The sequence below is a fragment of the Octodon degus genome, unplaced genomic scaffold (genome assembly GCF_000260255.1).
Source record: "Octodon degus isolate 3935 unplaced genomic scaffold, OctDeg1.0 scaffold00295, whole genome shotgun sequence".
Taxonomy (NCBI): domain Eukaryota; kingdom Metazoa; phylum Chordata; class Mammalia; order Rodentia; family Octodontidae; genus Octodon; species Octodon degus.
In genome coordinates, this window is record NW_004524871.1 from 1,689,244 (window position 1) to 1,703,335 (window position 14,092).

Consider the following 14,092-nt stretch of genomic DNA (forward strand, 5'->3'; position numbering starts at 1 on the left):
TGCGCTAGCCTCCCGGCGCTTCTGACGTCCAGTGTGAGTTTGCAGTTGGTGCGCGAAGGCTTCACTTCCTCTTGTTGTCTGAGGAGCCACTCGCTAGGATCACCCGGGACAGTGTGGCTGGCCTTGGCACAGGGCTTGGGTTTTACCTACAGCAGCTGTTTGTAGACGCATTTGTAAAACAGGGTTAAAACGTATTTTTAGAGGAGGAAAACATTAGCACTGTCACTTTTTTAAAAAATCTGTAGAAACCCTGCAATCCATCAGAGTGAATTTATAAAACTCAGCGACACTTTTAATACTGTCATTAATATTTGATGTCACGTGTGTGTGTGTGTGCATATACTGTGTATTGAACACAACCTACCTTTTCATACTGGATACAGGCAAGGAATTTTTAAACTCATGGCCAAAGAAAACATCAAATTATGTTCTTAGTGCTCATCTATTAGGCTCATATTTTAAATCCCAATTTGTTTGGACAATTTCTTTGGACAAAATTCAGACCAATTTCTCACTTAAATTGGCTTAACATTTTTAGTAAGCTGAGTCATGGTTGTGATTTTAGAATAACAATTTGACTCTAGGTCCTTATAATCTATTACCCTGTAAAGATCTTATTTTCCTTTGGATTTTACCCTAAAGTTCCATTCTCTTAGCTAATTTATTTAATGAAATTAATGCACAATATAAAACATATTTCATTTGTGAAAGTTTGTAACTTTTACATTTTATTAGTACATGGCATTAGAACACGCTTGCAGTGCTGCAGTTTGCAATAGCCTTGGGGAGTGGCTGTGCCTACAAATGAGTTTGTTTCCTTTTAAAATCCCCTTTGCCTTCCCTCCCTTTTCCCTCCCACCTCCAGTTGCCCCATCCCGATGTTCGCTTTTGTTGTTGTTACTAATCTTCACGCTTAGACCTTACATTAGTTGGGTGGTTAGGACCCTGTGCCTGACACATCTTTATTCTTACCTCCCGCCCGCCTCCTCCGTACCCTTGTACCTTTCCCTTGGCCTGCTTCCCTGCTGCGAGGAACCCATCCCTTGTCCCCATCTACCCACCCTTGTTATTCTCCTGTCTGTACTTTGCCTCACTCACATGAGAGCTACCGTGGGGTATTTAAGCCCGTATGTCTGGTTTATTTCATGCAACGTCATATTTTCAGGAGTATCCATTTCCCTACCGATGTCTTGAATTTGTCACTCCGTATAGCTGAGTAGTACCCCATTTCATGTAGATGCCACATTTTCCTTATCTACTCTTCCCTGGGTGGGTATGCAGGCAGCGTCCGGGATTTAGCTATTAGGAATTGTGCTCCCTGAACGTGAGTGTGCAGGGGTCGCTGAGTGTGATGTCACTAGCTAGCTCTTTGGGAAAGACACCAAGAAGCGGGCAGCAGGGTCATGTGGGATTTCTACTTTCAGCTCTTTGAGAAATCTCTGTACTGATTTTCATAGCTAGTTTGCATTTCTGTTTCTTAAAGTAAGAATGCACGACTGAGCCATCCGTGCTGTGTGGACACTCAGTGCCACAGCGTACATCTCTGTGAACATGAGGTGTTCAAACCTGCGGACTAGCTTTAAATCTGAGCTCACACTTCCTCACTTGGAAGTCATTTCTGTTGGTTTTTTATGTCACAAATATTTGAAGACCCTTTGGGCGTGACCCAAGGTGTGAGGAGAGGCGTGGCTGTGTCCTCCCTGCTTGCTGGCAGTGTGAGAGACTGGTGTCACGCTTCCTGAAGAAATGGGGCTTTTGCCACTGTCCAGGGAGGACACCTGAACGAGGTCCGAGATGGGGGATGGCAGGAGGGGCTCTAGCCCAAGCTCTGCAGCTCCAGAGTGTCCTGAGTGGGAGTTTCCAGCTGTAACCGGATGGACAGCCTGAGTGCGTGCTGGGGAGGAATTCTGCAGAACACAGTGAATCAGGGGGCACAGCTGCCTTGCCCCAGGCCCTCCTTTCCTGGATAGCTCTGCTTCCTTGGGAAAAATCTACGATTGTTTAACGTGTTTCCTGCCTATTGTAAATGGCTTGCAGCTGCGCCTGTCTCTGTCTCTGTTTCTCTTTTTCCAACTTATGAAATCACAGAGACTTTGTGAGGTCATCCGTTTAAAAAGCGATTGGTCTCTCCAGAGTAAAGACAGAAAATATTAAAAATGTAAATAGCCCCTAGAATCACTGAGTCGGCGGAAGGATTTGGTCGCTCAGTGCTGAGGCTGCTCTTCTCAGTAATGTGCATCTGTCTCGCGCTCTAGCCGCTGCTACATAAACAAAGCTCGTGGACCAGGAAGAGCTTGAGAAGGTACTTAGTGGAAATGCAGCTCGACACAGTGAGGGCCCTTCGCAGGGGTGAGTAGTGCGGCGTGGCCGGCCTGCGAGCAGGGAGCAGGAAGTAGGAAGGCACCCCCTGCTGCCGACTCAGCCCCGGGCGCCGGGCGCTCACCTCCAGGGACGTCGGCTAAAATTACTTATGCGTGCTGTCACAGAAGGCCGTCTGGAGCACAGCACCGCGGCAGGGAGTAGGGCTCATCCTGCGATGCAGGGATGTCGCCTGGCCTCCCAGCGGGTCCAGATCTGTAAAGATTTTCCTCTCCATGTGGATATATTGTAGGTTGTCCAAGCCACATCTGTCATTGTCCCTACTTTTAGAAGTTTTCAGAAACCGCATGGTGACTTGTCTTCAGAAAATGAAGTTTGCGGAGAAGATGAGCCTGGAGTCTAGAACTCACACAGTCACCTTAATGTCTGCGCAGCTCTCGTGACCAGGCGCTGCCAGCACTCCATGCCTGGCAAGGGCCTTTTCCCTCGAGAAATTCCCCTGCGTCCTTCTTGCCCTTCTCACCCTGGATGATGAAAGCCAGGTGGTGCTGCACCGATGCTCCTCCAGAACAGGACTTCTTCCTGTGAACACTGGGCCTGCGCCCTCCTGGCTCTGCCGCAAGCGTACTTCTTGCTGCCGAGGCCGAGGCGCATGGCTGAGAGCTGTCAGAGCGTGCCTTTGGGGCGCTGTGCAGTGAGGTGACCACGCATTATGAAAAGTGATGGTGTGTGCTTTCTCTCCAGAATTGAGCAGGGACAGCGTCACCTCTGAGGAAGGAGGAGTGTTTGCCTTCTAAGGCTGTTTAGCTCAGATGTGCTTTACTGCCAAATTCAGAGACATATTTTGCCCTAGATGGAGATAAGTCACTCAGATACGATGCTTGATATCCTCGTGAGCTTGGGTGAGTCCTGGGTTGCGGCTTGGGAAAGACAAGGTCAAGCAGACACTGCGGCTGTGTGATGTCTGCCACTAGTCAAGTGGAACATTTCAGACCAAAAGAGAAGGAATGTGGATTTTTAGATGTGTCTTACTATCATTTAGTTGGGGTCTTAGTTACCCATTGCTGCATGCCAATTAGCCAGACAGTGAGGACACGGAAGCACCTCAAGCTGTGTCTGATTTCAGGGCCCAGGCTCCAGGAGTGTCCGGGCCAGGCCACCTGACTCAGCATCCCTCGCAGTGAGGGCACCAGGCAGGGCACAGCCAGGCAAGAACCTGCTGCCCTCTACGCACGTGGGCAGGGGCTGGCGAGGGCTGGAAACAACAGATCCCTACGCCATGGGCGTCCCACCGGACAACACACCAGGCAGCAGAGGGCCTGGGCAGGGCATGGGGGCAGGATGGAGCCACAGTCCTTCCAGTGTCCCCCCAATTACCACATACATGCTGGCTTCTCAGGGGCTCTGGGAAGGTGGGGGCTGGCTGCCCTCAGGGGTCACTGCTGTGGGGTGCTGAGTCTTGAGGCCACAGGGACCCTGCCCCTTACCCCTCCTCTGGAGTCAGCTCCCATCTTTGCCACCCACTGTCTCCCAGTAGCACTCTGGGGTCAGAGCACCATCCTCACCTTGTACCGTGGGTTTTATGGTGCCTTACTGTTTTGGGGTCTTACGTTTTTAATCCACTTTCTAGTGATTTTTGGAGTCCTTGTCCGTATCCCCCAGCACATATTTCAGCACAGCTGATGAGGTGCACAGCTGAACTTGAACCTTAAATTGTGCTTCTGGATAGTCCATCTGATCTGATCACTGGGCTGGCAGCCACGTGACCAGGGGCTGTGGTGTGCCCAGCAGGGACAATAGGACTGAGGAGTGACAACTCCCAAGGATGGACATGCTGATTGTGCAACGCTTGGCACAGTTTAAAACTTAGGCCTTATTTGTTGAATTCCCCATTTCAGGTTGTCATTGACTGGGATGTAAGACGGTAGGTAAGAGGGGCTACATGTGTGCTGCAGGATGAGGGCCACATGTCATCCTGCTGTGTGTGGATGTCCAGTTTCCCAGAAGAGTTTATCGAAGGGAGTGTCCTCCCCTCTTCTGTGATCTTGACACCTCTTTCTAAAAGGAGCTGCGAGGATTTATGTCTGAGCTCTCTTTTCAGCTCACTGTTTGATGTATTTGATGTCATGCCAGATGCTATCCGTGTCTTCTATAGTTGAGGGTTGTGCCTTCAGCTGTGTTCCTTGCTCACAGTTGCTTTGGCCATTTAAGCTCTCTGGTGGTAACTAACAAATTTTATTTTTATTTAACTTTGATTTCTGAGTAAGTGTCACTGGGATTTTGATCGGGGTTGCATTGAATCTGCGCATCACTGTGGGTAGTGTGGACATTTTAGCAGAATTAAGTCTCCCAATCCATGAACATGGGCTATCCTTCCACTCACTGGTGATTTCACCTATCAATCAATATTTCTTTAGTATGCAGTACACTTTTACTTTGTAAGTTAAGTTTATTCTTAAGAGTTTTTTTTTTTTTTTTGCTAGCTCTTATGAATAGGATTATTTTATTGATTTTTTCAGGTAGTTGGCTTAATATAAATGTGATTGATTTTTGTATTTTGATTTTGTGTTCTGTAGCATAATTGAGTTTTAAAAATTATTACTACTTGGTAGCATTATTAGGGTTTTCTGTATATAAGGCTGTGCACTGGCAAGCACTGACAGGTTTGCCTCTTTCCCCTTTGGATGCCTTTATTTGTTTCTGCTACCTAACTGCTCTGCTGGGACTTTAGTATTGAGCCGAGTCCAAATGGTGAGGGCAGACATCCTGGTCTTGCTCCTGACTTGCAGAAAGAGCTTTTGGCTTTACACTGGTGAGCATGCTATTGGCTGCTGTTGTGCTGAAATGCATTCCTTCGATCCTTAATTTGTTGAGAGGGCTTTTTAAAAATCATGTGACTTTTTTGTTTCAAATACTTATTCTGTATCTTTGAGATGGTTCTTTGGTTTTTGTTCTCCATTCTGTTAATCTGACAGATTATATTTATGTATTTGTGGATGTTGAACCATCCTTGCATTTCTGGGATAAAGCCAACCTGTTGGTGAATGATTCTTTTAGTGTGCTGTTGAATTCAGTTTAGCAGGATTTTGTTGAGGATTTTTATAGCTCTTTTTGTCAGCAATACTGGTCTGAGACTTAACAACGTTTTGTGGTATCCTTTTCTGGTGTTGGTATGAGGAAAACATTGGGGCCAAAATGAACTTGGAAGTATTTTCTCTTCTTCAATTTTTATGAGAAATTGAGAAGCATTGGTATTTCTTCTTAGATGTTTGGTGGGCCTGAGCGTTTCTTTGACATGAGAGTCTACTACTTGTTCAGTCTCTGTACTGATTGTTAGTTTGGTTAGATTTTCTACTTCTTCATAATTCCATCACGTCAGGTTGAATGCATCTAGGAATTTTGTTGTTTATGGTCCTTAGTAGTCTCATATGGTCCTTCATATTTCTGTGGTAACTGACAATTTCTCCTCTTTAATTTCTTATTTTATCTGTTATGTTTTCCTTAGAGTTTGGTCAGTCTTGGTATCTTTACAAAGAAGAAATACTTTTTACATCGATCATCTGTTGTTTCTACTATTGCACACATCTGTCCTCTGCTCTTTGTCATTTCTTTCCTTCCTAATTTTGGGTTTAATTTGTTATTTTTTAGTTTCTTGAAGCGCATTGGAGGGTATTTTTCTTTCTGTCTAGGCATTTACTGCAGTGAACTTCTCAGAGTTGCTTTTGTTGCATCCCCAAAGTTCTGTGTCTGTTTTCATCTGTCTCATCGCATTTTGAAATTTCTCTGGTTTTTTTTTTACCCATACTCCGGTCAGGTGCACGTAGGTTAATTTCAGTGTATTCATAAATTTTCCAAAAGCCTTCCTGTTGCTGATTCCTAGTTTCATAGCACTTCAGTCAGTAAAGGTATTTCATGATTCTAGTCTTAAATTTTTTAAAACTTGTTCTCTGGTGTGACATATGTGTCCTAGAGAACCTTTCCCGTGCACTGGAGAAGAGTGTACACTCTGCTGCTGGGCCTGGAGCATTCTGTATATATCTGGTTGGCCCGTTTAGTCTTAACATTTAGTTTAAGTGTAACGTTTCCCTCTCAGTTTTCTGTTTGGTGATCCCTCCCTTGCTGAAAGTGAGACCCTGGGTACGCACTGTATCCCCAGGGTCCGTTGCCTTCATTTCTGTCTTTTGCCTGATGCACTCAGGGATGCGCACATGGTCACAGCTGTTGCGCCCTCCCGATGACCTGACCTTTTGTGGCTGTATAATGCCTTTTGTCTCATTTTAGTTTTATATGTAAAGTCTGTCGTGTTCTGATATAGTCATGGCTGCCCTGCTCTCATTTAATTTCTGTTGGGAATATTTTTCTACCCCTTTACTTTCAGTTTCGGTGTCCTTAAGGGTGAGGTGTTCATCTGGCAGGCCGCACAGCTTTGGGCTTTTTAATTCAGTCAGTCACTCTCTGTTTTTTTATTGGATAATTTAATGCCTTTATATTCAAGGTAATCACTGACAGGCAAAATCTTCCTGCTGCCATTTTGTGCTTTTTTTTTTTTGGTGCAGGGTCTCACTATACAGCTCAAACTCATAGTGATCCTCTTGTTTTCAGGCTGCCCAGTGCTGGGATTGCAGGCATGCGCCACCATGCCCAGACTCAGTCACAGGCTCAGGGCACCCAGGGGTGGGGCTGGCGGGGCCTGTGGCACCAGGGTTGGAAGCCTGGCCCCTGCGCTTGCCTAACAGGTGCTTAGTCAGCTGAGCTATCTCGCCAGCCCTTTTCTGGTTATTTTTATTTTCTGTGTGTGTGTGTGTGTGTGTGTGTGTGTGTGTGTGTGTGTGTTTTTCTTCTCTACCTGTCTTTCTTTTGATGATTTCTCCTGTGATATGCTTTAGTTTCTTTTTCTCTTTTGTGAATCTACCATATGCTTTTGCTTTTGGGGTATAATTAGGCTTGCATAAAACATTTAGGTATAACAGGCTACTTGAAGCTGATAACAATTTAACTTTAATTGCCTATAAAGGGGCTGGTGAGATGGCTCAGTGGTCTAAAGCACCTACTTAGAACAAGCTAAGCAAAAATGCAGCGACCGCGGTTCAATCCCCAGCACCACATGCCAGCCAGCCGAGCCCCCTGGTGTGCTGAGCTGGCCACACACACACTAAATAAATAAATAAATAAATTAAAAAAAATTGCCTATAAAAAGCCTACAAGCTTATGCCAGTGCTGCCCCAACCTTTTATGCTTCACGTCACAGTCACGTCTGTAATATGCCTTTAATGATTATTGCAGCTGCCGCATGGGACCTTGGCTCGTGCGCACTCTGTTCACACACAATCCGGTTCTTAAACAAAAATGTTTGACAAAATTCTGGTTCCATTCGCAAACTCCACATTGGCTGACAAACTCACCGCAGCTACCTTCCACACAAAAACACAAATGCTGCCCTGTTCCCTCAGCTGTTAAATTAAGTTGATGAGCCGAGCCACTACGGCACTCATGTTTTAAACTGTTCTCTGGTTACTTTACAACTTCCAGTTGGGTTTTAAGAGCAGGGAGCGTGCCGCCCATTCTCTGTCTCAAATCTTGTTCCACGTAATGCTCCAGCTGACGGGCTCAGTGTGTAGCTTGGCATTGTTGTGCCTTCTAGGGAGCGATGCTGTGGACCCGCGATGCCTGCTACGCACCCGCACTTGTCGTCGTGTGCGCTGTTCCTGCCATCCTGCTGTGATAATGACGTTTTCCTCTCTCCTCTCTTCCCAACTGCAGCGTGCGCGTTCCGGTACAATGGGCTCTCCTTCGTCTACCTGATCTACCTCCTGCTCATTCCTCTCTTCTCAGAACCAACAAAAGCTACGATGCAAGGTAAGAGGCTTCGTTCTTCCTGAGCCAGCCCTGTGGCCCAGGTGTGCTGCGCCACGCTCCATGGCTTCGGCCGTCTCCAGTGGGCAGGACATCGTCTGGCACAGGGTGGGAAGGGCGGCCTGGGAGGGGCTGTGGACCTCGCGCTGTGACGCCCGCGCCCGGATGTTTCCTGCAGAAGTACTGAGCGCAGGGTTAGCTCTCAGGATCTCCCTGCAAAGTTTTGGTCCTTTCTTACTCTCCGTAAGACTTAAGGGCACAGGAAGGAGAAGCAGTGTTTTCTGAGGCTCTGATTAGCAAAAGCAGTCCAGTTTGAGAATTCATTTAATTGACCTCTTCTAGAAGTATAGAATGGAAATGAGTTAATAGTGTTTTTAACTTTTTTTTTTTCCAGTGCTGGGGATCGAACCCAGCACCTTTGCACTGAGTCATGTCCTCAGTCCTCTTTAATTTTATTTTTTGAAGACAAGATCTCACTCACCACTAAGTTTTCCAGGCTGGCTTGAACTTGGGGTCTTTCTGCTGCAGCTTCCTAGAGCATCAGGATGGCAGGTGTGAGTCTGGCGAACTTGCTTGTTTACTTAAACACGCCTCCATAGCAAGAAATAAGGAGCGTGCTGGCGCCGTGGGCGAGCGTGGCGGCCACCTGTGTGCGTGAAAGGAAGAGGAAGCTAGTCTGACCTGCCCCGCGAGCGGCCTGGGAAGGACCGTGCGGCTGCCTCCCTGGTACACCTCGCACTCTCCGGAGAAGCAGCGCAGACCCTGTGCACACAAGCAGCAAACAGTGGCTCCCACCTCCCCATCTCCACGTTCGTTCGTCACGGCAAGCAGCACAGCGTGGCCCGCGTCCTGGCTGCAGGAGTGCAGGTGCTGGCTTGCGGCTGTCCTGCTCTCTCGAGCCCGAGCACCGCAGCGCCTCCTCCCTCCTCCTAGACTCACTACACAGAGTGAGGCGAACCTTACAAGTGCGGCACCTTCCCGAAGGTCAGCAAGATGGTAGCTCGCAGCCCACGCCTGCTGCACAGCGGAGGGCTCATTTCTCAAAGGAAGGTTTCAGGAGTGTGGTGAAACTGCAGAGCTTTACAGAGAGCACCTCCTAGATCCATTAAACTACTGGTGCTGCCCTGAGCCAGCAGCCCGGGGCAAGTGGTGAGTCAGAGGTGCCTGAGGGGCTCCGCCAGGGCGAGCCATAGCTCCCGAGAGGACCACTGTGCGGCACCAAAGGTCAAAAGCAGGGCACAGCGCCTCCACCCTGGAGAAACCCCGTGATGGGACATGATGTCACAGGGTCAGGGCGCAGACTGAGCACAGTAGGTGCACAGGTGTGCGCCAGCGCTGAGTCTGGCAGGAGAGGAGGAAGAACATGGGCCAGCCTGTATCCCTCCTGTGAGTCCAGACACAGCCGTGTGACATTCTGTCTTCCTCTTTCCCGCGTTTCGGTGCCCGAGTCATGACCCACATTCAGCATGGCCTCCTGTATGTTTACATAATTGAAAGCAGATGGCTCTGAAAGGAAGGGCCACAAGGTTTTTGCATGAGCTCCCAAAACCTGTGTTTGGAGCATCGCAGGTCGCTCTCCCCTGGGAGTACAGGGTCCCGAGTGGGCCCAGCTGAGGTGGTGCATGCAAGGTGGTGCTTCAGGGAGGCTCAGCTTCAGGCTTTGGGTTCTGAAACCTTTCGGGAGTCTGCTGGCAGATCGCTGGCCAGTGCAGAGGGGTGCAGGAGCGCCGCCGTCCCTGCCCCCAGATCCGGAGTCTGCAGGGATCTGAATGCACCTCAAGAGCCGTGTGGCGTGGCTGGGTTGCAGAGGCCTGCTCCGCCACCCTCTGCCTTTGGCTGGGCTGACTGTGCATTTGTTCTCCTGCACAATCTGTTTTGGAGCTGGTCCCGCAGAGCCTCACGTAGTACCTGTGTTTAGTGCACATTTCTGATAGTGTGGGCTGTCAGGAGGCCGAGGTTCTTGGCTTGCTCACTGCTGTATTTCCCGGGCCAGAAGCAGGGCCTGAGGGCCTTGGCTGTCAGTGCACACCTGTGAAATGAACAGATGGACCCATGGCCAGGGCCTGCGCCCGGGAGCAGGCGTGAACACAGCTTCTGTCCTGGGCACAGCTCACCTGCACAGCCGGCGTAATGGACTGGTGCAGACAGCGGGCTGCTGGAGACCGAAGTTTGCACGGCAGAGGCCAAGGCCTTGGCCTCTGCTCTCTCAGATCTAAACAGGATGGGAGACAGAGGACCCAGTGCAGCTCAAGACCTCAAGATCATTTGAATCAGCCATGCTTTTCCTACCACGATGGGCACTTTATTTGTGCCCGGACACTGTTGGAAAGGAAATGAGCACTGTCTTGCTGTTCAGATTGTGCTTTGCGCCAGGACTGAGGCACTCAGCCATGAATTTGGTAGCTGCATGGCGGAGCGTTGCAAGTTAGCAGTGTACATGCAGATACACAGTAAGTGCCTTTCGCCGCGTGGTGTAGGGAGCGTCACGCCTCAGGCGGCGTGGTGGGTGGAAGTATTAAGACTCGGGGTTGCTAGTGCTCAGCGAGGGCTGGCTAACACTGCTGGGGTCGCTTTTAGGCGCAGTGTGATTGCTCCAGTGTCGGAGTGAGCTAGATCTGACCTACTGCAAGGGGTGCTAGAGCTAGTCTTCACTGAGGGATTAAAGTGCTTTGTAGCATCAGTAAACAAGTGTGACTTCCAAGCCTATTTCTTCTGAGCCGTTACTGATATTGCTGATGAACTATTACATGATATTGAGGCTAGTACCCTCGTGATGGGGAGCCCCTCACGCTGGATTCTAAGCACACGTTTATGATTTCTATGCATTGGTTAACTTAATTCTCACGGTGCACCTTTGATTGAAAATGGTGATCAAGGAGCCTGGTGTTCCAAGGTGCTCGGGCCCCTGGCATTTAATAAACGCGTGCTGGCTGATGGATTGGCAGGCTCGGCCTGAGCGACGAGAGACGCGACGTGAGCGGCCTGAGGCGGCGCTTCTGTCTGTGTGCGCACCTTCTGTGGAACACGTCCCGTTGACAGCCATTCATTCCTTCTTTCAACACATGCTAATTGGAAGACTCTCCACACAGCTCTGGGCTTGGCTCTGGACGGTGAGAAGGTACAGAACACACCGTGCCTCCCTGGAGTGGCCTTTGCTGTGCACCGGACGCCACCTGTTGTGCCGAGGGGTGGCTTTCACGTGGCCTCAGCAGCTGCCTGCTTACTGTAGGGATGCTGCTGCTGTGCTGCCGCTGCTCTGAGCAGACTTCATGCCGCCTCTTGGTGCTGCCCTTTGCCCTGGACCCACGGCCTGGAGGGGTCTGGATTGCCCAGCGGTGGGAGCCACGCTGGCTGGGGAATACTGCTGGGAAGTGTCACACTGATTTCAACAGGAAGAAACGAGAACAGGCAGTGTGAAGCCAAAGGCCTGAGGCCAGTGCTCAGTATGACTCGGGTTTGGGGCTGATTTTCCGAGGACTGCAAGGCCCACACATGTGACAACACATGCACTGATCAGCGTCCTTTCATGGTGGGCTGTGTGCACAGGTGGAGTTGTGCCATCTCGCAGGTTGGAGGAGGAGATCCCAGCTGGGACGGTAGCAGCCCGCGCAGTGTCTGTTTCCTGCGTTTGTTCTAGAATCCTGACGACCAAAGTCAGGCAGCAGCCGTGCGGTCCAGCAGAATGTAGACAGATGCTAGTAAGAGCCTTCTCGAGAGCTTGACAGTGGTTCTGCCCCTGCGCCATTGCCAGCCGCGGTGCTGAGCCCAGCTCCTCCTCCTCGGGGCAGAGAAACTGCTGCAGGACGGCACCTGCCTTCGGGTGAAGATAGGGCCTGCGGGTTCCTGGAGGGAGAGCCCAGTCCACATGCAGGCGCCGTGGCCTGCTGTGACTCTGGCCGTCATCCTGCAGTTCAGGGGCTGAACTGTCAGCAAGACGCGTCCTCCCTGGCTGGGGCTGTCAGGGCTCCCCACGAACAGCACTGGGCCCTTGTGTTCTCACTGCTGGAGGCAGGCCAGGCAGCCTCCTCGTTCCCTTTTGGGGTTAGTCACTTGCTGGGGCCAGCTGACCCCTTTGTGGGTGTGTTGCCCTAGTCCTACAGTCTCTCAGAAGTGTCATCTTTGGGCCAGTTTGCTCATGAGACGCTTGTGTCACTCACACACAGGGTGAAGGTCACTGTCTGAGGTGTGTGATTGAACGGAGCTGGCTTTTGTGCATTCAGAAGGTCTTGTTCTAAGTGCAGACAACCCTGGCGCAGACGAGAACTTCACTCCCTGGGGACAATGACAGGAGAGGCTCTGGAGCCTCAGCGGGTCTTCCTGACACGTCCTCCCAGAGGAGCAGGCCCCACAGAAGGACCTTCCCTTGCTGAGCTGCGCGGAGGTGGGGGGGGGTGGCGGCAGGCTTGTGGTGGGCTTGCTATCGTGGCGGGCTTGCTGTGGCGCCGCGTCCTGCACTGCTGTTGAGGGGGAGAGTGCTGCTTCCTGTTTGAAAGCAGTGAGCTCGCAAAGAGCTTTATTGCCTCCCTTAGCAAGCTTTGCTTTATTACTTGGACAAGGCGCAGACGGATGTGCTCCTACCCTCCAGTCTTTGCTAGCTGTGCGTCTTTTCTGTGCTCTGGGCTGTGGTCCAGCACTCAGGGACAGAGTTAGAAAGGGGCAGCAAGGGAGGCCTTCTCATTCTGGTGACCCTGTGAGCAGGAGAAGTCCTAGCAGCCGGGGGAAGCTCTGTGAAGTGCTTCTAACGCTGCCTTGGAATGAGAGGCAGGAGCAGATGTTAGGCAGCATAGCTCGGGACAGGGGTCCTCACTTGGCAGGAAGTCGTACTAATCCAAAAATGATCGCTGTGTACGTGTAAAATAAACACTGAAAGAGCTTTGTCCTGAGCTTGTGTCCTGGGATACACTTAGCTGGAGTCACTAATGGCAGCCAGGGAAGACGAATGACGTGCGGTGTGCCCACCTGAAGAGGCCAAGAGGCCTGCAACTTGTAAAGCTTTGTTTAGACATCAGAAAGGAAGTAGTAGCTGATATTTAGAACCACTCGTGTCTGGTTTTTGTTAAAAATAGTCTTTAGACCATTAGGGTGATCATTACTGTGTTTCACTATGTCATAATAAAGCAAACAGCAAGAAAATGCTTAATTGAGTAAACTATTAGCTAAGTGTTTGATTGTCGATCATATCTGCTTACCACCGGAAGGAATGCTGACAAGGTGCCTGGTTCTGTAATTTTTTGATAAATCAATGGTAACACTTTTAGGTTATTTTACCTGTTCTTTTCTGGGATGGTACGGATGTCGTATTACATTATTGTTTTAAATTTAGCACACTGTATTCGGGCAGACAGAAAGATTATTCTGCTCAGTAAATTCCCAGCGCAGGAAACATCAGCTCTTGTTATTTTTAGGAAGTCTAAAGCTTGAAACCCCCAGCCCCCATTTCTTCAGGTGTCTGCCTCTTGCCCCTCGTGCAGCAGGGAATGCTCTGTGCTAGTCCGGGGACTACAGATTGTCCCCGTTAATGTCTGCTTTGTACCCAAATCCGCAGCCTCAAAAACAGCCTTGTGCTGTTCCTGCCTCTGTACCATTCTGCTTCGCTCAGGCCCAGCCCGGCCCAACTCAGATGAGGGCGTAAAGCCTCCCAGCCCTCCGATCGGGGCCCGGAATTCGGAGGGCTCAGCTCCCTGGCCAAGAGGCTCCTGCGGGCCTTGGCTTTCTCCAGCTCCTTGAGTGCCCACTCCATTTCTCTTGCTGCTGGACATACCTGGTTTCCATTTTCCACAGCATCATGACTAAAGAGGGGTCCCAGGCCTTTGGCTTTACTTGCTGCAGTCAGTCTAGTATTTGTCGCTGCCCTGTCATCACGGCGCCTTAACTCACTTGAATAGATGTCACTTGATCAGCTCTTTGAATGGGAAGCTTT

The 14,092-nt window shown here is 50.0% G+C and overlaps 1 protein-coding gene across 1 annotated transcript in view; it reads left to right on the forward strand.

Moving 5' to 3' along the window:
• The window catches only part of LOC111814341 (piezo-type mechanosensitive ion channel component 2-like), a 115,732-nt gene that overhangs the window by 53,012 nt on the left and 48,628 nt on the right, over window positions 1-14,092 (forward strand). Inside the window, exon 2 of the mRNA XM_023707486.1 lies at window positions 8,080-8,175. Within this exon, the coding sequence (XP_023563254.1) occupies window positions 8,080-8,175 (96 nt within the window). The remainder of the gene's footprint in view (window positions 1-8,079; window positions 8,176-14,092) is intronic.